We start from the raw sequence: 23,030 nt of genomic DNA, 5'->3' as shown, positions 1-23,030 counted from the left end.
CAAGCTGGTGGCAGACAAAAAACGCTTATATTTGTGATCCTTAATTTTTTTGTATCCAATTTACATGTATAAAGAATGTTCTGGCTCAGATATCGGTCTTCGGCTTAAGCAGGTCTTTAGAAGTGATGTCATCAAGTTTAATCTTTTTGTAAAGTCTAACAAGGGACGTCCCTGGTCTAACCAAATCAATTTTATTTAAAAGTCGCAACTCGATCCTACCGAAATAGAGCATGAAGCTTTTACAACCAATTATAAAAATTGATAACTATTGTATACTGTTCTGGCTGGTAAGAACCATACAACAAGCATACATAAAGACATTTGTTGTCACCACAGTCCTAGGTCCGTGACGACAGGAGTCTGTCACGTCAGGACTTAAGTACAGTAAACGTTTATGTGGCTTTTTTGGCAATGTCGATCGCTTTGTTTGTATGACCTTCACATTACGTTTGTTGTAAACACTTGGATAAAATTAGATCGTGAACGGATTGTTTACCACGTGTTCATCTTAACCAATCAAAACGACTGACTCTGATCACGTGTCATAACTTCATACCAAGGGAAAGAGGATTTCGCGCTGCAAGCTGTGGTCAAGAAAAATATTTTCAGTAGCACATTTTGCCTTCAAGGTAACTTGTGCATTTTGTGCAGGGTTGGGAACTCTGTACTTTGTAATCTGAGATAGTCTGTATTTGTAAATTTTGTAGCTTAAACGCCTGTCATGACCACCGAAGTCGAAGTGTCTAATGTTGATGAAAAATTCCAAAATGGCGACGGTGAAATATCAGAATTGAACGGGAATGGGTTTACTGAGGACTTAAATGGTACTGACAGTCAGTCTCCAGGTGGAAGAATTATCAGGAAAGCAAAACGATTTCATCGGCAGAATTCAGGACCTGACGCACTGGTTTTAAATGGGGAAACGAAGACTGCAGCTCAAGCAAAACAAGCACTCGCAGTAAACAAAAATAGCCGTAAATCCAGGGATGGCCGCGGCCGAGGCCTACCAAAGAAAGGTGAGCTACTTATTTAAATTTTGCTTATTTTTCATGGCCATTAATTTTTGTAGCATTCACTGGATGCCAATTTAAATGCTGTCATAGTTGAATTCTGGCATTCGACATCGATGTTTTGGATGAAAATGTCCGCGGAAGGATTTGTTTGTTTATCTGTTCCACGTACACCACGTGTTCCGTCAGCCATGTTTACAAACAACATTAGGTGTTGTGGGCCATTTTTTAAAGCAGCGATTTATGCTGATTTAATTTAAGTCTGGGGTTAATTAAGACAAAAACAGAAGTTTTAAATTGAACTATTAGTATAAATGATATTAACACTTTGTATGGGATAATATGACCTAGTGCGCTCATTTTGTGCAAGGTCACTTATGAATCACCCTAGGCTAATTATAAGCTGGTGAATCGGATGATTGAACCGCCTGACTTAGGAAAGCGTCTTCAAACAGTTTTAAGATTGCATCATCACTATACATACAATGTTAGAGATTTGTATAAACAAGGTGATGCAATATTTACATATGAAACCATTAATGATCTGTTACATATATTTTATAAAAAATAAAATTAAAAATATGGGTATAGTCTGTCTTACAAGTGAAACATTTATGACACTAAACAAAGGAACTGTTGATTTTCTTTTATAGTACATTTCTAATCAGGAAGAAGAAAAAGCTAATTCAAAAATAGATTAATAAATGTTAAAATGGATGGAAAATATATATCCTTTCACTTTCTAGAGATGAAAATCTTTGTCAATTGACTGGTTTCAGTCTTTTTCCTCTCTGAAACAAGATGATTCCACTTATAAAGTTTTCATTAAAGAAAATGATATATTGAAATAAATAGAACATAACCTTTGTTGAGATTTTTTGTTTTTCATCTTTTGATGTTCTGTGATGGCAGATAGTTTGATGTTACACTTAACAGAGTCACAACATTTTGAATGTGATATTCCAAGATAATATGCTGTTTTCAGGTAAAAACCACAAAACATATTTTGAATCAAATCTACAGGTGTTTATACCTACAGCCAGACAGAGAGATAATGTCTTGTTTTGCAGTTGTGTTAATTTAGGTTGAAATAGTTGAAAGGTTATGTTTCAACAAGTCTCAGGTAGTTGAAAGTTCAAATCAAAGATCAAAGTGAAAACCAAGCCTTTTTTTAACAAAGGTATTTAAAATAATGAATTATAAAATGAACAAAATTATAAAAATTGAATTTGGGGATATTAATAATATATATTTTCTAGCATTTGTGAGTAAATAACTTTACAGTGAGCATGGACCCTGTACCTGTATACAAGATTTATTGAAAGTGGGATAATTATGATTCACTAAAAAATGGGAACTTGCCATCAGTGATATGTCTTCTTTTATTAAATCAGCAAAATAATGAAAATGGTATTTTCATGTATGAAATATTCATCATTTTAGAGATGAGTTATTTCCTTTCATTCAGATCATGACCATGGCTATTTGACAGTTTAAAATAATCCTGCTGTCTCCCCAAACTTTTTTGCAATCAGACTGTTATACATCAAATGTACATCACTTTCAAGTTTTAATACAAAGAATCTTTTTAACAAACTTCTACATTTTTATGCAAACAGCATGCAAATAGGGAAAATAAAAGCTGAGCTAGGGAAACACAGGACAATTTTCAATTGGTAATGGGTCTCTTCATTGGACACTACAAACCCCAGAAAACCTGTCTCTGGGGATGGATAAAAAGGACACCTTATACAAGAACTAATTTTGAAACCCTGAGCACTACATCATAAAGGAAAGGGCACTTTGATTAGATAAAGCAGAACATGTTTATCTTGTAACAAACAGAACAACACATAGCACAAGAGCAATTTCTCTATATAAGTTTATCTGGATCAAAGACAGGAAAAGTGGATATCTAAACTGTCATTTCATATCAACTGGCTGAAGTCTTAACTAGTTATTATTATTGTTTTCACTGAATTAAGGTTATTTTGTGGTATGAACAGGTGGCGCAGGAGGCAAAGGAACGTGGGGAGCACCGGGAGATGAAATCCTAATGGAAGAGAGGTGCAAAGATGCAAATGACCCTAACTATGATTCTGAGAGCGAGGTAATAATCTTCAGCTGATGTATTTCCTCATACAATATGATAGAAACTTCCACAGTAATGATTGATCCTGATCTTTAATGACTAGCATTTCAATACTTGGCATGATTTTGCTTTAAGACCTTTACGACATGTGTATTGTAACTATATAAATGAAAATGCAGCTAAGCACACAACTGAAGATGTAACATTTCATGATAAAAAGAAAAAAACAACCAAACTTCTTCATAGTTTAATACCCTGGAGAAAAGCACGTTTTTCCAATTGGTTTTTATTCATATGAAATATATTTTTGATTTCAGGATGAATATTTTGTAGAAAAAATAGATCTAGAAGTTTCTCAGGAAGAACTTAAAAAGGTTCTCGAACCTGTGATTTCTGAATACTACAACCATGGTGATACGTCAGAAGTGCAGGTGAGACCTTGATAATTCTACACAGGAGATACAGTCAAACTTTGTAAACTCAAAGTCATTAGGGTTGTGAAAAAAATTGAGTTATCTGAGTTTTAGTAACCAGGTTTCAGCGTCTGCTCTAAGACTTTGTACAATGCAATATATAGCCTTTGGAAACAAAGAAAAATGAGGTTATTTGGGTCATTGATTAACCAACACATATGCCAGTTTCTAGCTAGGGAAAGACAAGAATAACACTACACAAAGGGAAAGACAAGAATAACACTACACAAAGGGAAAGACAAGAATAACACTACACAATTTCAGAAGCTTATTCTAATTGTATGATGTTATATTACACAAAATTATTACAACAACACTTTCATGCAAGTGAAAGCTCCAGACACTTGGTAAACAGATGGAAGTTTCAAACCGGAAGTAAAAGAGCACAAATACATGCACAACACAACATAAGTGCCTAGGAGTGTCCATATTAGTGCAAAATATATTGAGGACTATAAGTAATACAAAAGCAGTAGACATAATGTGATGTTGACTGCTTCAAAATCACCTTCACGATGGTAACTGACTTTCTTCAGCTTTCTCTATTAATGTCCAAGCCATATATGCTTGTGTGAAAACACTAGCCAATACCAGACCAAGATTATTGTTACAGTGCGGTGTGGCCCATATTTCTGTGTCACATTGTTGTGAGCTTTCAGTGTATATAAATGGCTTGCTCCAAGTACCACTGAACTTTCACTGTTAATTAAAGTTAATAAAATCATGGACCTGGTTTTATTGAAACAGTAGCCAACTGATTTTATTCTCACAATTTAAAGCGATACCGGGCGTAGGGCGACAAATGATAACAATATGTACTCGAGACACGGTCTGCCTTAACACTTTGTCATAATTTCAGTGGACCAATTTTTACTTCACATCAGAGTTTGTCCTAGTTTTTCAAGTCTTTATTATTAAGATAAAGAAGAATTTTGCTAGGACTGACAAAGTTAAGTGGGGTAATAAAGTTTTACAAATTCAAATTAAGTTTGACTGTTGTTTAGATATTGTAATATTCTGATTGATTATGAAATGCTAAAGTTCAGACAAGTATGTGTGAAAGTCTTTGGTTATAAAGTTATAATGTCAGTGAAGTACTGACACAAGTTACTTAACTGTTTCGGAAAATTTCACACTATTTGTACTAATACACTGAAGGGTCTTGTTTCTCTTTGGCAGAATGAGTTTGGTATGTGATCCTTGGATTTGTCTTTTTTCAGGAAACATTGCTGGACCTGAAATTATGCACCTTAAAACCTAAAGTTATAGAAACTATATTGAATATGGCACTAGACCACAAGTGTACACATCGTGAATTGAGTTCCATCCTTATTTCTGACCTGTATGGGAAAGTACTTACTTCCGATGACATTGCCAATGGCTTTGATGATGTATTGAACAGCCTGAGTGACTTGACCATAGACACACCTGATGCTCCTACGGTAATAGTCTTACATTTGTGTTTCATTTTTATCCCTTGTGAAATAGATTTCCCGGGGATATTAAATTTAGTCCATCCGTTCATCTGTTTTGCATAGTTTCCTGGACCAGAGCTAATTAACAACTTTGTAGAGTTATCAAACTAGGACACTATTAGGGCTTATTGCTATGAAGAAATTCTCCAAGTCAATACTTTCTGTGTTTCCATGATGGGCCAAATTTCAATTGTATGGAGCAAGACTCCATTCAAGGTAATTACCTGAAACTTTTATATAATTATCTAGTTAGCATTCTGGTTGAGCAACATTTGTTATGAATTTTCAATTTTTAGAAGTTCTTTTGGTACCATGGAAATGGGCAATTTTACAAATACTGTTTATGGAGTAAAATGTTCAAGTTGTTCAAGATAACTACCTGAAATGATGTCCACCTATCATCCTATCATAATAGTGGTGCCATTTGATGTGTAGAGTTTCTTCTCTTTTTCTTTTTTTTTTCTCTTTCTTTTTGTTGCTACCATATGCATGGAAACAGATAAGAAACAAACAGATTTACACATGTTCAAGGTTTCTAGAGCATGGCAACAAAATTAGTGAAGAACTACCATTAAAACACTTTGTACAAGCTAGCACGCTATTAGTGCATTTTGCTCTTGGAGGAGTTCTTGTAATGGATATTTTTTATTTTCCGGTTGTCTGTTAATATACAGCTACAACAATTGGCAAAGTTTTCCAATTTCATAATAACCCACATATTTATATACATCCCATAATAGATTATGTAGTAAAGTTCATTGAATATGTAACTCTATATGCTTTGCGAATGATGTCAAACCATATTCAAAAACAACCAGTAACAGTGGTGGAATTGAGTTAATATATTTTAATATTTACTTTTAATAATTTGTTTCTTCCTCTAATTAGTAGGATGTGGGGAATAACATTATGCTTTGTGTTATCTTGTTTCACACATGCATAGTCATCACAGGAGAGGAAAATGAAACAAGTGGAAAAAATACATGCTTGAAAAGATGATGACAACGACAATAATAATGATTGCATATGTTCATGGTTTTTAATTGATTTAACAGGTGATTGGTCAGTTCATTGCCAGAGCTGTTGCCGATGATTGTCTTCCTCCGAAGTATATGCGAAGTTACAAGGGTAACGTGGAATGTGCTCACACAGTTTCAGCTTTAGAGAAAGCAGAGCTCTTGTTGAGTAAGAAACATGGCATTGTTCGTCTCGACAACATTTGGGGAACTGGAGGAGGCATCCGACCAGTCAAATATCTTATCAAACAGGTGCTTAATTATTGATCTTGACCCAGTAACGTAAAGAGAGAAATGATTTTAAAGACCCAAAAAAATTAGTATTTGGATGTAAATCCTGGCTGCCATGATAGTATCTAGATATGATCGACATCGATTTTCTAATATAGTCAAAATAAAAGAAGACCTGTTATTTCATTGCCATAAATGACAGATAAGAAAAGGATAAATTGAATTATATTGTATTGGTCTTTGGTAAATGATGGTAGAAAGTAAGTGTTAAGATATACTTTCTGTTTTGGTTGTGTTGGAAGTCAGTATTTATTTCAATATTAAAAGCTTAAGGTTTGTTGTTATTAGCTAATACTGACCCCCATTAAAACAGTTTGGTATTTTGTCATTGTCTCTACATGTGGTAATAGAAGTTGTTTCCCTTCTCCTGTGTAGATGGTCATGCTGCTGAAAGAGTACTTGTCTTCAGGCGATATCCATGAAGCCACTCAATGTCTCCAAGAACTTGAGGTTCCACACTTCCATCATGAGGTTGTCTATGAGGTGAGTTAGTGAATTCAAGTTTGATCTGAAAGATACAGTATTTTATTGTATATGGTATGTCTCCTCCTGCAAATAAACCAATCTTATCTCCACTTAAGTTTGTCCACCAGGAAAAAGAGGGGAGGGTTACTAGCAATTCAGCCGCCGCTGCCGCCACCACCAAAAGTGAAGGGGAAAAAACATCCACGTGAGAAAAAGGAAATTCACAAATCAAAAATCATGTTTTTGTTGTTTTAAAAAAATGTTTAGACAACTCATACTGCAAAAAAGTATTCCTAAAACAAACATTATGGTGTAGACTATTGTATCAACAAAATCGTTATTTCAGGCAACTGTTTCTTCAACCATCCATTGAATGTATTATTTACCGCGACTATCAGCAATGTTGAAATTCCTGGGCCATCATCAGACTAAAAAAACCACTGGCCCTATCAGCTCACCTCAAAATCTGTCTGATAATTCAGTTTATGGCCTACCTGTGTAAGCTTGAAATGTCACATGCGCAAGGTCTTACCTGACATCCAGACCTCGCTGACATATAAGCCATTCCTTTATGACTTGTTTATTATGTTGCATCTCAATACTTCTTTATCAATGGTTGTAGACAAATTAAATCCTTTATTGTCATCAGAATTGCTAGTGAAAATAAACAGCATATCAACTGCCATTATTGTGAAGATTTATTTTCAAAAAAGTTCTCTTTCAATTTTATGAGGTTAACTGCAGAGAATATGAAATACAATGAAATAAAGAAGTAGTCAGAAGTGATCTACTGTCATTTTGTGACTAAAATATGGAAACAAGCAGATCTTTTACTTCCTAGCTACCAAACAAGATTATAAGTCTGGGAAGTTTTCACGTGTCATAGGATGAGGCCAACTTTATCTGTCGTAATTTTTCACCATTAGCAGTCAAATAGTCCATAAACTGGAGTATTATTTCTGTTTCCTGGTTATTGTGTCATAACTTAGTCAAAATAAATTACTGGTTAAAAGATCATAGCGTAATAGGGTGTATCTTTGGTCAGAGTAAGATGCAACAATAATCAAGGATGGCAGACACTAATGTCCAAGTGGATGCTCACAAGTAAATCACTCCCTACTTTTGGTCGATAGTTTTTCCACTCAAGGAGGGGTAGTATTTACAGTAAAACATGGTATTGTCTTTCCTAGGTACAAGGTGGGTCCATGGTGCTTATTTTGTGCAGTTTCAGCTTTAGAGCTGAGACAGTCCATTAATACTAATGCTGTAATGTAGAATGGTTGAATTTACCAAATTTGATACAGATGTCAATATACAATGACACTTAATACATACATTGACATAGATGATAACATACTAAAATGACCCATATTCAGGCCAACGGAAAATGGCTAATGTTATTAATTTTTCCAAAGCACAGTTTCAGAAGTATTTCGTACTCAATTCATTTTGAATCTAAGTTAGCATGATACATGATTTTGGTTGTAGAATATAGATCTACCTTATTAAGGGAAAATTAATTTTCTTAAGTGTGATAATATTCATTACATGTTTAATGTATGGTGGTTTAATGATAGCCATGAATTCCTTAACAGGCCACCGTAATAGTGCTTGAAGATGGAAGTCAGCGAGCAGCTGATATGATGTGTAGCTTATTGAAGTCATGGAGTGATACACTTGTTCTTACTCCAGAACAAGTTACTCAGGTTTGTACCTTCAGTCTTCATGAAATGATATATGCTTTTATTTGTTAATAGTTGGAGTTGACTTGATAAAAACTACAAAGGGTGCTTTTGTTGTGATGCTAATTCTTCGTTGTATGGATTTATTGATAAAATCAGCTCACTTGCTTTAAGAGTCCTCCAAAGAATTGTAAATTGTTCTAAAAAGTCATTGATTCAGTGGTAAATATTACTGTCAAATAAGCAGGAGAACCACACATGTTCGGGACCTTGAGCACGTTTTTTTATACATGCTGACCTTTTCTTCTTTGTTATTCATTTTACAGGGATTTAAACGGGTGTATGATGCATTACCAGATATTACTCTGGATGTTCCGGCAGCGTATACTCTGCTGGAGCGATTTGCCACTTTGTGCCACAAAGGAAGAGTGATGGGATCTGATCTCTTTCAAGAACTACCTCAGAGGTATGGCATTGTGTGTTTTCTGATTATATGGAACCAGTTGACTGCTTAATGTCTGTCAGAGATAGATAGTATGATATTGGCTAATTTTTACATGAATTAATTAATGAAGATTTTAAATTGTTCAGATTCTACTGATGACAGTATACATAGACCTGATAGCCATGGTCTTGTTTAATTTCTGGTGAAAGTAAGTGATGATTTTAGATACGACAAGCCATAAAAAACTGTTTTCAAGATGATTTGATATTGAAGATTACATTTTTGTTGCAGTATTGACTAGAGATTTTGTTTTGTTACAGGGGAAGGAAGCGTTTTGTGTCAGAGGGGGATGGTGGCCGCCTCAAGGAACAGATCATGTAGAAAATGGATGGAAAGCTGACAATGGTGTGCCGTCCTAATGAAAATGGTTACCATGGAATCAATTAAGTGCTTATATATTTGTTCACATGGAAACGTTTGAGGACAACGTGCTATACAAGTTTGTGTTGGAACGGTTGGCTGGCAGCAACTCTACAGTATTGACTATGTAGATTTCTTTTTCAAATTAGCATTGAGGCATTTAATCTTTGATTGTACCTTGTGTGATGTTATGTGTTCTGTGATAATCCAGGTCCTGTGTAATGTTATTACACAATGGTTGTATGTTCTTCTATCTTGTTAAATGGAATCTTTTGTATCAATCTTGGAACCACTGCCACTGTGTTGATTGAAGGTAGAAATCACCAACCCTTTTTCTGTGTGTTTATTAACTGATTGATGTGGAGACAAACATCACAATTTCATTTTACTCATTTTGCTTTAATTTGCTATTATTTGAAGTCCGATCATCTTTGCTTTTTTTTTTTTTTTTTTTTTCTTTTTTTAAGTTTGGTGCATGTAATATGACTTACATTAATTTTTGCCATGACACCATTTTGCTTTACTTAAGAATATAATGTTCTATATATTAAATTTAAAAAATTGCTTATTTCTAAGATTTTTTTATGATTTTGTATATATTGGCTTAATATGAAGCACCATAGGACATTAATATAATTTCACACAAAAGATTATATATACAGTATTGATAAAAAGATTGTCACTATCCACAACACTATCACAGTAAAGTATGCAATTTTAGTGGATTTCATCTAAAACCTGATCATAGCATGTACACTTGAAATGTCAGAAGTAGGCATTCCATTTGAGGGCTAATCAAATTATCTTTACCATATGATTCAATATTTCATAAGTTAATGATAGCATGTACATTTTATGCTTGTCAATTCGGGATTTATACTGAGGTATTTTGTCAAATGTGCATTGTAAACTGTTGAAATAAAAAGAAACTTGTACTGTAGGAGTTGAGGAATAAGTTATCAATTCATTGCTCATTCCAAAGTTTTTGAAGTTTTTTTTTTAAACTTAACTGACCTTTATAAACCTTCTTATGATAATGCTTAAAGGGCTTGCTATTGGCAACATGTGATTACTTTTTTCCTGGGATATATAATTGGATATTTTACATAATTGTATATTAAGTATATGATTCTGTATAATATGTTAACCATTGAGATTCTGTTTACATAATATTTTGACTGGGCTTGTGGGTGCCAAAGCAACTCATTAAGTTGGTCGAAAACTTTGATAACTTCCTGTAAAATATATGGTCAAACCGTATTGATTAAATTTTGGATCACCAAGTGGTGTAGAAAGATAATGGCAAGCCCTGATGTTCATGTAATATTTCTTAAGTTTTTTGAAGTAAAAGTTAAGAACAATTTTAATTCTTTTGTAAGATTTGAGGACATTTCCAATTTATTTGTTTTTGCTCCTTTTTAGTTACTTTATATTCATTTTGCATAAATTCTGTTGATAATTTAGAAGTGTTTGATATGCTGATTGTAAAGTTATAACGCACTTTTGTTAAAGACATAGGTTCACATGTGTATATCTTGATATATTTTACAGTATAGAATCTGAAAATTCTTTAAAAAAAATTGAATTTCTGTGTAAATTTTTCGAACTCCTTAATCGGTCATGTTACAGATTTTCCTTATTCAGGAGGAAAAAAAAGATAATGTTAAATGATGCAGCAGTATGTCCCTGGATAAAAGCGCAGGACAGATGTGCATGAAGAGGAGGGATGACCTTGACATAGAGAATTAAACAAATGGAAGGGCTGTTGCTCTTACCTTTGCTGTGCAATTGTATTTTGTCATATAAAATCATGCTCAGATTAACCAATAAAATGCTGGTTATAGTTACCCTAGCTGTATGCTTTGTATTTGTCCAAACTTAAGAAAATGGTTTTGCAGTGGGGACTGCCAGTAAGGAGATTTCTAGCCAACCATCATTAGAGGTCCAAAGTCCATTACCCATCTGTATGTGATTCTTGTTACCACTATTTAAGAATCCATGGTCCAGCGTAAGAAAAATAAAATGACATGCAGGCTGCCGTCGTCTTTAAAAGTTCCCTAGGAACTGTCCTAGTTTGACCATTTGAATTTGGCAATGGATAAAGTAATGGTAGACAGGTTGCCATCTTGGATTTTGACGATGAAAGTTGGCTATTTCTGAGAAGTATGAAATGCATCATCATGTAAGTTTCTGTTGGTCAATAGTAGTGCTCATCTAGATTTTGACAGTTTGTTATTGCTGAAGAAATCTGACAAAGCTCTGGGTGTAATAATGAAAATGTGATATCTTCACTGGTCAAAGGCGATCGGCATTACGACAGGATTAATAGATAAACTACTCGGGTTTTTTTTAAACTTATCAGAAACCATTCCATTCTTGGTCCGTGTTACAAACAGGTCCTTGATGATCTATATATGGAAGTGAGATTGACGACATGGGACAGTTGACTGTTTATACATAAGTCTTCCGTATACATCCGCGGAAACCTTTAACAGCATCAGTAATATTCTTCATCAGAAGTCCCACTACATAATGTTAACCCTGTCATATCTCGCAGTTTCTCCGAACCCATTGCTTCCAAGCTTCCCAATTACAAGCAAGCGCTACATAAATTGAACTTAAAGATGACATATCATATCTCCTTAGTTATTGGCAATTTATCCAAAATATAAAGCTTTTCATGAAGGGTCCAAACTATAGGAAAACTCGTCCATAAGATGACCTGTCGAGACATTTATGGATTCAATAGAAAACTGTCCGCAAACACCACAGTCTATTTAATTTAATGCATACAAAACGAACTAGATTTGCTCGAAAACCGAAGAAAACCTACCTCCACTTTGTCCAATATATCGATTGGATTACAGATTAATAATAAGTATAGGGACCTTCCTCGTTTACATTGGATTCATAAACTTCATAAAAGATCATACCAAACCCCTTTCCAATTTTCTTGCTGCCATCCTTTGTACTATCAGGTTACAGTAGATAGGAAATGGGTTATACTTTGTCCATTTTCAGTCTATTGTGAATCGGGAATGAGTCCGGTTGATTCTAATCGAGTGTGGTTGAAATCGAAACTGAGTCGCCTGCGTGAAATTGGGTAATCGTCTCGATGTATTTTACAGATATGAAACCTTGGTTATGATCAGGGATGTATCCAACCAAGAAATTTTGATCAGACCAATTTCAATCTAAGTCACTGACACGGATATGTATGCTCAGGGGATAAAGAAACGCAGGGTGACATTATTTGCAATATCTTGCGAACGCGTTGTTAAAAACCAATGAAAATCGCTCAAGCAACTCTAGATTACAATGCACATGGTCCTGTATCGAATGTTGTTTTATTGTATTGCATGACGATGTCTTCCGGGAAAATCACGTGCACAACAGTGTTGTGAGATTGAGTTACACTGCTCGTCATACTATTAGGTAGTCTTAATAATGGCACATTATTTTCGGATGTTTTTTTTTTAATTTCTGATCGCATTAAACTATGGCACGGCTGACGGAAGTTAAGAGGGCCAGGCAATTGTAATGATTATGCAAGGTTAAAGGCAAATACAGGTAGCCAGACATTTCGGTGTCCATATTAACACTATAGAACGTCTTGTTAGAAGACCTCTAAGGGAAACTGGGCGGGTTGCTGACAGACTCAGGTCTGGGCGTCCGCGCGTGACGTCATAACGTCAAGACAGATTTATTCGTCTCGCGCACCTGCGCAATCGGCAGTTTACTGCCATCGAATCTGTCCTTCATATTAAAGGTACTCATAACCGCCCTATCCATGCAAAAACTGTCGGGAAACGGTTGCGGAAAGTTCGTCTGTGGACACGTCACCCGTTTGTAGACCGCCTCTTACCGCTGCTCGTCGCCAGCGTCGTATAACTTTGGTGGCAAGACATGCCCCCAGAATATTCCCATTGAGGCAGTGCAGGCGGGTCTTGTTTACTGATGAGTTCCGGCTCAGCCTAATTGGAGCATACGGTCAACGTCGTGTATACCGACGTCGTGGAGAACGTTTGCCGACTGTTGCGTAGCAGAGACGGATAGGTTTTGGGGGGGGGGGTACCGGTTATGGTGTGGGGAGGAATCTCACATGGAGTTAAATCATCACTGGTTGTGGTAGCGGATAATTTAACTGCCACTAGGTATAGAGGCGAGATCCTCCGACCCCATGTTGTCCTATTATTGCAGCAAAACAACCTCATATTCCAGCAGGATAATGCTCGGCCCCATGTATCGTGGATCTGTCGCGACTTTCTCATTAACAACAATATCCACCCACTGGGTTGACAGTCATGCAGTCTCGACCTATCCATATTGAACACTTGTGGGACCGGCAGAATAGACAGGTTTGACAGCCTCTCCCTGTTACTCTGGCCCAACAGAGCAGCTCTCTTGGAAAGATGGGCCAACTTTCCAATGAGGTGTCAAACTCATTCATGAACCACTCCATGCATAGGAGAATCAGGGCTGTGGAGAGAGCGAATGAGGGACACACCCGGTATTGACTATCCAGCTCCCATTATCTGTCCATTTCGATATCAGATTACAAAGTTCTCTTTCAATTCCCTTCAATTACTCCTTAATCACTTGCCAGAAACAAATTGTTTATTTTGCGGTTTGTTCTGTATGGATTAATCTTCATTCTTACTTAAAAATATTGAACATTATACTCGACGTCTTGCCTAGAATCATCTTCAAAGTTTACCCTGCGTTTCATTTGTCCCTTGGGTATATATATATACATGACCTATAATGTCTAACTACACTGATTTATGTAAACATCTGGATCAGATTTTGTCACTAAATATTAAATCATTAATGCATTAGTTGATTAAACATATGGATTTAACACCACGCAGTTTAAACGGACGTCAATAATTTCTTTATGAATTGTTGAACTTATTTTAATGTTACGGTTTTAAATGGATTCATGACAAAATGTTGTAACCCACGACAAAGATAAAATCATCAATATTAATATTTCATTGTGTTGTCTCCTGTGTGTGCAGGTTTTGATACGTGGTGTTAAAGGTTCAATGAGTATATAGCATATGTAATGTAAACATTGATATTGAGGTAATTGCTTACCTCTGTTTGACAACTTTAAATGTATGTGAAGTACGTAGAATGAACGAGAACATCACAGTTTATGTCTATAGACGCCTTGTCTGCGAATTATTTATAGAGTTCCGTTTGTTTGATATATCCTGGAAATCGTTTAAATTACATCCTCGATACTTCAGGGGTTACAATCACTTTCGCTCTCTGCACCCCTGGAGTATCGAGGTTGTTTAAACTCAAAAACTCCGATAACATGACCAAGTCAATATTAGTACCCGTTTTAATTCTAATGCTTTGTCTAATGTCACGTCCTCAACGTGAGAACTATGTTAAATAAGAGTATCAGTGTTCTGAGGAATGTTTCCCGAAAACGACTTTGTTGGACAGAAAATTTGATCAAAGGGCAATAATTATGTGATTAAGAAGTTACAGGCCCTGAATTTGGTACACTGCATATTCTCTTAGTCTAACCGATGTACACACCAAAGTTCAATAACTTTTAAATTATGCAAAAGATAGTTATGGTTCTTGTTCACTTCTTATCGACACACGGACGGACAAATCGGTGGTTATATGCTCTCCCTTCAGGGATCATAAAAACGGAAAATCACAAAGCGTACCAAAGAACAAGACAATAGATCTAACTGTGGAAAAGAAATATTTCTACACATATATGTTCATTACAAATCAGTTATCATCGAGTGTCAATTTGTCGTGTAAGTAACATTTAAGAATAGCTTCACTTCATTTAAGCTCAAACACTTGCACAGAGTATCTTCTACAGAGATGGTAGACAGTTCGGATTCTGGACAAATTATGTCACTTGTTGTTATTTATTTCAATAAAATGCTTGTGTATTATCTGTGTATATAATGATGTATGCAATTTTAGTCTCGGCTGAGCTCACACGTTCAAGAAGACTAGAAGTCGTAGCTTAATATGTCTTCCGTAAGGAAATCACTTTCGAACAGACATGGACCATTTTATATTCTGATAAGCTTACTCTTTAAATGTAAAACGAGAATAAGACCAGGTGTTCCGTGAGGGTCAGCGGCAGTATATAGCAGTATTTGTACGCCATCACAAACTATACATGACCTTCACTAACACTAGTTAACGTTTCGAGTTTTATAACAAACTGACCAACATCATGAGCGGAAAAATCGTGGATTTATTAGCTCAGCCACTTAAACAAATCGATATAGGACGTGACACACGGTGTATCGACGTATTCTGTGGTTGACACTGTTGAAGAATACTGTTTAACACGAACGATGTCTCATTCTAACAAGGATTAGTAGCAGTATCTAACACAGGTATGTTAGTTACATATATATATATCATTTCCTTGTATCTTATGCCATGGACCTAGCTTACTCGTTATTCAAAGGCATGATAACATCAATATCTAAAACGATAGGACTAGGTCTTTGTTATCCGATTTGATATGTCCTTCAATATTCAGCCTCATACGGAAACAAAACCTCAAAAAAACTATAAAAAAGTTATAACAATGAATTTACCATACATAAATTCAAACATTCTGAATATTTCTTACAACAAAATATATACCGAATCCTTATAATGTCTTATGTAGCAGGCGATGAGGTGTGTGTTTACATACATCATATTTTTTTATTGATTTATGATTATATAGTATTTATTCAGTAATTATTACATATTTACTTATTCATTATAACATATTTATTACTATTAAATATAACTGTTATTCCTTATCTCATGTTCATTTCTTCATCATTTCTTCATCATAACATGTTTACTTATTCATTATTTCATGTTTATTTATTCAATATTCAAATTTATTTATTAATTTAGTATTTCACATTGATTAATACGTGTTTATTTATTCTTGGGTCAATATTCATTTATTCATTTTTTCATATCTATTCGTTATATCATGTTAACTATTTCCTATTTGTTAAATTTCTCATGTTCATTTATTCATTTCAAATTTATTCATCAATTCATTATTATTTATTTATTCGTTATAACATTGATAATTCCATGCTAGTTAATGCCTATTTATTATTTTGTTCATGTTAATTATTTCATGTATGTCTATTTATTACTTATTGTTTATTTTGTTTAATTTCCATTTATTGATTATTTCGTATTTGTTTCATGTTATCTATTCATGTCTCATGTTTATTATTTGGTTTTTATTTCTGCATTTTTTGTTTGTTATTTGGTATATTTTGATTGATTTTCGGATGTAACACTATATGTTTTCCAGTACAGTTGGTGCACTGGTACTAAAATGCCGCTGTATTATGTAGCTCTACAGTTGCTAGTATGGAAGATGTCTTACGCTACAGATGCAGGTAGGTTTCTGTTTACATCAAATAGATATTTTACTTTTTTTCAAGTATGTAATGAATGATTAAGAAGTCAAATAAACAAAAAATCAGGAGACTGTAAAGAATGTAAGGAAATGAAATGCAAAAAAAATCATATTATCCTACAAAAAGACGTTAAAATTGTGCAAAACCAGAGGTTAAACAAGTGTAAAAATCTATCACTTCTACACACTCTTCAGCCACTTAATTGGGTGAGTTCCATATGCAAAGACATCAAGTTGTTTGTCGCTGTCTCTATTGTTCCTTCATATTCAATATGGCTGGTTTGAGATATCATTAATATCCGTGTCAATGTCGTGTCGTTCCAGTCTCGTGCCCCTCAGACTGGTTCGGACCCAGCAGTCATGGTCTATGTTTTCATCGGAGTAGAAGCAGGAACTATGACGATTCTGTCGAGTTCTGTGATGGGTTAGGAGGTACTCTGTGGATGCCCAAAGTTATCGAGGATTTCATAGAGGTCAGGAATTTTCTAGACGGGTAAGTCAAAGACACAGGCCAGGAATCTTCTAAACGGGTAAGTCTAAGACACAGGCCAGGAATCTTCTAGACGGGTAAGTCAAAGACACAGAGACAGGGAATCCTTTAGACGGGTAAGTCAAAGACTCGGAGATCAGCAAGCCTCTGGACGGGTATGTCACTGTTGCGGCTGCCTGGAATCTTTTCCAACAGTGATGGTATTGCAGCATGTATATCTACATTACCATTAATATAAACTGTTGTATTCAGGTGCTGCCTTGGTGTTTGTTGTAATGTATTATATATCAATAATTCCGATGTACATAATAATTAGCATGGTGACTTCGTTGTTGTTATACTTTTGTCTCATTTGGGAACGCGACATCACTTAAATGGCATCGACCAAGATCTATACTGAAGCGCATGATGCTTTCCCTTCCACAACACCTGGTCTTATTCTCCTGTTACTTTGTGTTTATAATCTTTTATTAATATTTTGGCCTCCTTTCATCAATTTTTAGGTTAAATTGAGATTTACATGTCAGTACGTTGTCTACATGTAACCTGTACAAATATATAGCTACAGCGTAGTTCCACATATCCTGTGGCTTAGTGTGAATTAAACTTTATAAACATAGGTATCATTAATGAAAGTTGTCGTGATAAGAAGCTGATACTGTATCACTGTCGTTTACAGTCTGATACAAACGAAGAACGTGTGGATTGGTTTACATAGAGGTGAGGATGGAGTCTGGACTTGGCAGGATGGCACCACACTTACAGACACTGGCTATGCGCCATGGCGTTCAGGTTACATTTCTTTACATTACCCAGGTGTCATTGTTTCGATTACTAAATTGACCAGTTTTTCATATCATATATAGCGTTATTCCCAGCTGCCTTGCTTAAATTCCGTCACCCACCTGTTCACTTCAGCATATGAAGGAGCATCATTCCCTAGTGTTGTTACCATATCAGTATGGATATCCTTGGGTGCTCATTTTGCAAAAGTCACTTGCCTTGTTTACTTCAGAGTGCTACCTCTTCAACATAAACTAACCAAATGACACCAGTCTTCGGGTAGACAGCCTTCAATAATCAAGGAATAGTACAGCTCACAACCCTACTTAATCTCCTCAATACAAGGCTCACAACATGTCAATCAGTCCTCGTCTATCTATATATACATAATCTTAACAAATTTCAGGGTAAAACAAAAAAGTATACAAGATATTAAGTTGTATACACAATAACTTTTTTTAAAAAAGGTGAATTAATTTTATAATGGCCCTCAAAATGCCACCGTAAAAATGTTTTTATAGAAAATGAGGAATATCTATTGACAAAAGTTTCAAATATTTGCAAGAAGTTAACAGGTCGTATTTCTGTAAAATTATGTTTTTCCCACTATCAAGTTTCTTTTGCTCTACTGTAAGTCGTTACAAACTTCCCATTCGACATAATCCGAATAGCGAGTATCAAGTTTACACCCCTTCAGAAACCATAACATTCAATATGTATGCAATACAAATATTGTATGAAAGAAAACTTTGCCAATAGGTGACCCTGACGATAAAGATAATTGTGCAGCTACAAATGAGAATCTAGAATGGAAATCAAGGAAATGCAAAAACCAGGATGTTCTGTGTCAGCTGAAACTAGTCTTGTGGAGTAAGTATTTTTCTTATCAATAGAACATACAGCAGTAATGTAGTGTCAGTGACCACTGGTGTTGTGTAGTATCCAGTGACATCTGGTGTTGTGTAGCGTCAAGTCACATCTGGTGTTGTTTGGTGTCAGTGACCACTGGTGTTGTGTGGTGTCAGTGACCACTGGTATTGTGTGTTGTCAGTGACCACTGGTGTTGTGTGGTGTCCAGTGATTACTGGTGTTGTGCGTTGTCAGTGACGACAGGTTTTGTGTGGTGTCCAGTGATTACTGGTGTTGTGTGATGTCAGTGACTAGTGGTGTTGTGTGTTGTCAGTGACCACTGGTGTTGTGTGGTGTCCAGTGATTACTGGTGTTATGTGGTGTCAGTAAATACTGGGGTTGTGTAGTGTCCAATGACTACTGGTGTTGTGTGTTGTCCAGTGAATACTGATGTTTTGTAGTGTCCAGTGACCACTGGTGTTGTGTGGTGTCAGTGACTACTGGTGTTGTGTGTTGTCAATGACTACTGGTGTTGTGTGTTGTCAGTGATTACTGGTGTTGTGTAATCACTACTTTTTGATTGTTGAATTTCAGAATGTCCTAGAGGTTGGGTTCGAAACAAAAGTAGACGAGAATGCTATTTTTACGATGACAATGGAGCTCCAAAGACACAGGCTGATGCTGTAGCTCACTGTTACGACGTTAATGGAGAAATATTGATGCCCAAAACAAAAGTGGAAAATGCCTTCCTAGTATCCAGCATGTCAGTACTCAAAATGGAGCAGACAGGAACTTTGTTTTATAGGTGTCCCATATAGAGGGGAAACAATAATTGGGACAGGTTTCATTTTTAGAGTAGATAATGGACAACATGACAGGTGTCACAAATAGAGTAGATAACAGAGATTGTGAGTGGTATTACAGGTGTAACACAGTAAAAACAGTGACATTGTTGACACGTGTCACATATAGAGTAGATAACAGAGATTGTGAGTGGTATTACAGGTGTAACACAGTAAAAACAGTGACATTGTTGACACGTGTCACATATAGAGTAGATAACAGAGATTGTGAGTGGTATTACAGGTGTAACACAGTGAAAACAGTGACATTGTTGACACGTGTCACATATAGAGTAGATAACAGAGATTGTGAGTGGTATTACAGGTGTAACACAGTAAAAACAGTGACATTGTTGACACGTGTCACATAAAGAGTAGATAACAGAGATTGTGAGTGGTATTACAGGTTTAACACAGTGAAAACAGTGACATTGTTGACACGTGTCACATATAGAGTAGATAACAGAGATTGTGAGTGGTATTACAGGTGTAACACAGTGAAAACAGTGACATTGTTGACACGTGTCACATATAGAGTAGATAACAGAGATTGTGAGTGGTATTACAGGTGTAACACAGTAAAACAGTGACATTGTTGACACGTGTCACATATATAACAATGTGTCTTATAAAAAGTAAAACAATCATTGTAACAGTTGCCACACATCATTTATTGATTCATTTTAACCACATCTTGAGTGTTCGCTCCAGTGAACAGCGTTGTTAGTGAAGGCATGCGTTGCTATATAACGATAAACATATGATAGGTAGGCAGTCTATATATACTGGTCACAAAAAGTTAAAGATCATTAGTATATGTAATTTTGTCTGCAAGTAGAGTAAATTAAGCTTGACACTCTTTGACCACAATTTTATCACCAATGTATGCACAGTAACTTTTCGGTAACGATTTGTCCGTCCAACCTACAGTTAACGTGTGGTATGGCATCATATAACACAGGGTTAAAAACAAACTGTCACTTGTGATTTTATTGAAAGTCTGTGTGGACAAATTATTCATCAAATTTTGTGTTTCTTCTTAATGTTCTGTCATTTTGAATCCGGTTTTAGCATTTGTTACCACCAAACGCCACATGGCAGCTGCAGTGGCTGGCCCCGCAGTTGGGATGCTGCAAGCAGGACTATCACAATGAACAGTTGCAGAACACTTCGATGTGTCACAGAGTGTCATTCCTTGACTATGGAATGTATTCCAGATGACCGGAAACGTCACCGGAAGACCTCAATCGGGTAGACCACGGTGAACCTGTCAGGATAGTTATTTAAACACACCACGGAGACGATAGGCGAAATCAGGTTGATAACGACTTCCGTCAAGCAAGTGGAAGAAGAATGTCTGCACAAACAGTGAGGAATAGACTTCACATGCTGACAGACCTTTGTGCGCCCTTCGGCTCACACGCCATCACCGTATAGCTCAATAGCATTGGACAGCTGGTAAATTGACCACTGCGTTTGGCGTCGGGTGGTATGAGAGGTATGCTGACTACTGCAGCACTGAACATGGCCGTTTCGGATTGGGTTTGGGTATGGTTTGGGCAGGAAACAATTTTGACGGTCGGACTGACTTGTACGTGATTGAAGGTGATAGCCTTACAGGTTTATGGCATCGAGATGAAATCCTTCATCCAAATGTTAGACCCTTTGCGGGTGCTGTCAGCCCTGAATTCATACTAATGGATGACATTGGTCAACCACATAGAGCTAGACTTGCAAATGAGTACCTCCCAGCAGAAACTATCGAGTTGTGGACTGGTATGGACTTTCACCCGACCTTAACCTAATCGAACATGCATGGGCCATGTTACAACAACGCATTACCGATCGTCCGCGGCTTCCTGTCGACCGACAGGAACTTGCTGATGCATTTCGTCAAGAAAGGTAACATATTCCAGGAATGACTGTACGACGCCTGATTCGCAGCAAGCCAAACCGATGTCCTGCCGTTCTTGTGGCCAATGGAGGACACACTATTGATAGTGTTACCGAACCCATTGTCAAAGCATTTTGAATTTTCAGCGCCATCGAGACTTTGACTTTGTTTTAGAGGGTTATGAACTTTTGATGTACTTTATCACGACACGCTTGAATGAAATTGTGGGTCAAAATTGAATTCTTATTGTTAAAGCTGTCTTTCATATTCCAAAAGTTTCTGCCTTTTGATACAGATAAATGTATCTATAAAAAATGATCCCTAACTTTTTGTGCATGTGGTAGCAGTAAAGTACAGGGTACCATATTGGATATGTAGACTATTACTAACATGATTTACTTTAGAGAAAGATCTAATTATACAAATTTTCATTATATTGGGAAATTTTATACATGTTGAAACGTGTTCTACACCTGATAAAAAGTTTCCAGTATAGTTGTATAATACAGGATGTCTTCATGTTATCTATACTATTTTTTATACTCGTATGATCAATCTATTCCAGACATGTCAGTTTTGATGACTTTCATGAAATCATTTGTTTTGCAGTGTATTAAATTTTGAGGCATGGATTGGCCTTACAGACTCTGTCTATGAGACCTTCTGGCAGTGGAATGATGGGCACATTATGGCAGAAAACTTCTGGTCAACAGGTTGTACAAAAAATCATTTAACACAGATTGTGAGTGAAAGATTACGGATCTTTATCTTGGGATCCTTAAGCTTTCCTCCATTCTGGGAAAGATTAATATTTTACTTCTTTATTCCTCCTTTTTTACGAATAGTATGTTATTTTGTTTTTATTGAGAAACAGCCTATACTTGTCATCAGCATTAGTAAATAGATTTGGGATATACAGTCATGTGAGAAACAATGATATATCATGTATCGTGAACACACAAGTGAAATTCCATGCACTTTGTTAACTTGGTTATCTTTTCAGGACAACCTGACAACATTAGAGATTCCTCATTCACTGGTCAGGACTGTGCGGTCATCACAGCCAATAACTTAAGTGGTTACTGGAAAGACGAGGAATGTCAGGACAGGAAACGCGTCATATGTCAATGTACTCTCCCGACACCTAGTAAGTGATTTCTTTTTCTCCACTTCGATCATATCTGGTAAGTAAATCCCACCTCAAATGCATCCAATTAATAAAACCTATCTCAAACACACTGATTAGTGAGCCCTATCTCAAACACATAGATTAGTGAGCCCTATCTCCAACACATTTGGCTAGTGAGCCCTATCTCAAACACATTGGTTACTTTATGGGGCTAACTATGACATAAAATTGTGTTTTCT

General features: G+C 36.0%; 2 protein-coding genes across 2 annotated transcripts; both read left to right on the top strand.

The window, feature by feature from the left end:
- The first annotated feature begins 565 nt into the window (after positions 1-565).
- On the top strand, positions 566-11,216 carry LOC132544028 (programmed cell death protein 4-like). Its single transcript, XM_060207588.1, has 9 exons — positions 566-1,016; positions 3,017-3,120; positions 3,420-3,533; positions 4,796-5,017; positions 6,106-6,318; positions 6,733-6,840; positions 8,418-8,528; positions 8,831-8,970; positions 9,270-11,216. Exons 1-9 carry the CDS (start codon positions 722-724, stop codon positions 9,328-9,330), a joined length of 1,368 nt encoding a protein of 455 aa, XP_060063571.1. The 5' UTR covers positions 566-721; the 3' UTR covers positions 9,331-11,216.
- A 5,504-nt stretch (positions 11,217-16,720) lies between these two features.
- LOC132544055 (lithostathine-1-beta-like) lies at positions 16,721-22,817 on the top strand. Its single transcript, XM_060207622.1, has 5 exons — positions 16,721-16,784; positions 18,837-18,947; positions 19,521-19,689; positions 22,272-22,375; positions 22,666-22,817. Exons 1-5 carry the CDS (start codon positions 16,721-16,723, stop codon positions 22,815-22,817), a joined length of 600 nt encoding a protein of 199 aa, XP_060063605.1.
- Positions 22,818-23,030: the final 213 nt, after the last annotated feature.

The sequence above is a fragment of the Ylistrum balloti genome, unplaced genomic scaffold, assembly GCF_031769215.1.
Source record: "Ylistrum balloti isolate Yb309-2 unplaced genomic scaffold, AGI_CSIRO_Ybal_v1 Utg369778, whole genome shotgun sequence".
Classification (NCBI taxonomy): domain Eukaryota; kingdom Metazoa; phylum Mollusca; class Bivalvia; order Pectinida; family Pectinidae; genus Ylistrum; species Ylistrum balloti.
The sequence above is the reverse complement of the archived record's forward strand: the minus strand, read 5'-3'. Positions and strand labels throughout refer to the sequence as shown.

What these genes read in the sequence shown, in the direction of transcription:
- LOC132544028 (XM_060207588.1), top strand. Translation starts at nt 722, where the DNA reads ATGACCACCGAAGTCGAAGTGTCTAATGTTGATGAAAAATTCCAAAAT. An exon ending in CCGAGGCCTACCAAAGAAAG is followed by an intron (nt 1,017 to 3,016) that starts GTGAGCTACTTA and finishes TGGTATGAACAG; the next exon opens with GTGGCGCAGGAGGCAAAGGA. An exon ending in GTGATACGTCAGAAGTGCAG is followed by an intron (nt 3,534 to 4,795) that starts GTGAGACCTTGA and finishes GTCTTTTTTCAG; the next exon opens with GAAACATTGCTGGACCTGAA.
- LOC132544055 (XM_060207622.1), top strand. Translation starts at nt 16,721, where the DNA reads ATGCCGCTGTATTATGTAGCTCTACAGTTGCTAGTATGGAAGATGTCT. An exon ending in GCTGAAACTAGTCTTGTGGA is followed by an intron (nt 18,948 to 19,520) that starts GTAAGTATTTTT and finishes GTTGAATTTCAG; the next exon opens with AATGTCCTAGAGGTTGGGTT. An exon ending in AGAAAACTTCTGGTCAACAG is followed by an intron (nt 22,376 to 22,665) that starts GTTGTACAAAAA and finishes TTATCTTTTCAG; the next exon opens with GACAACCTGACAACATTAGA.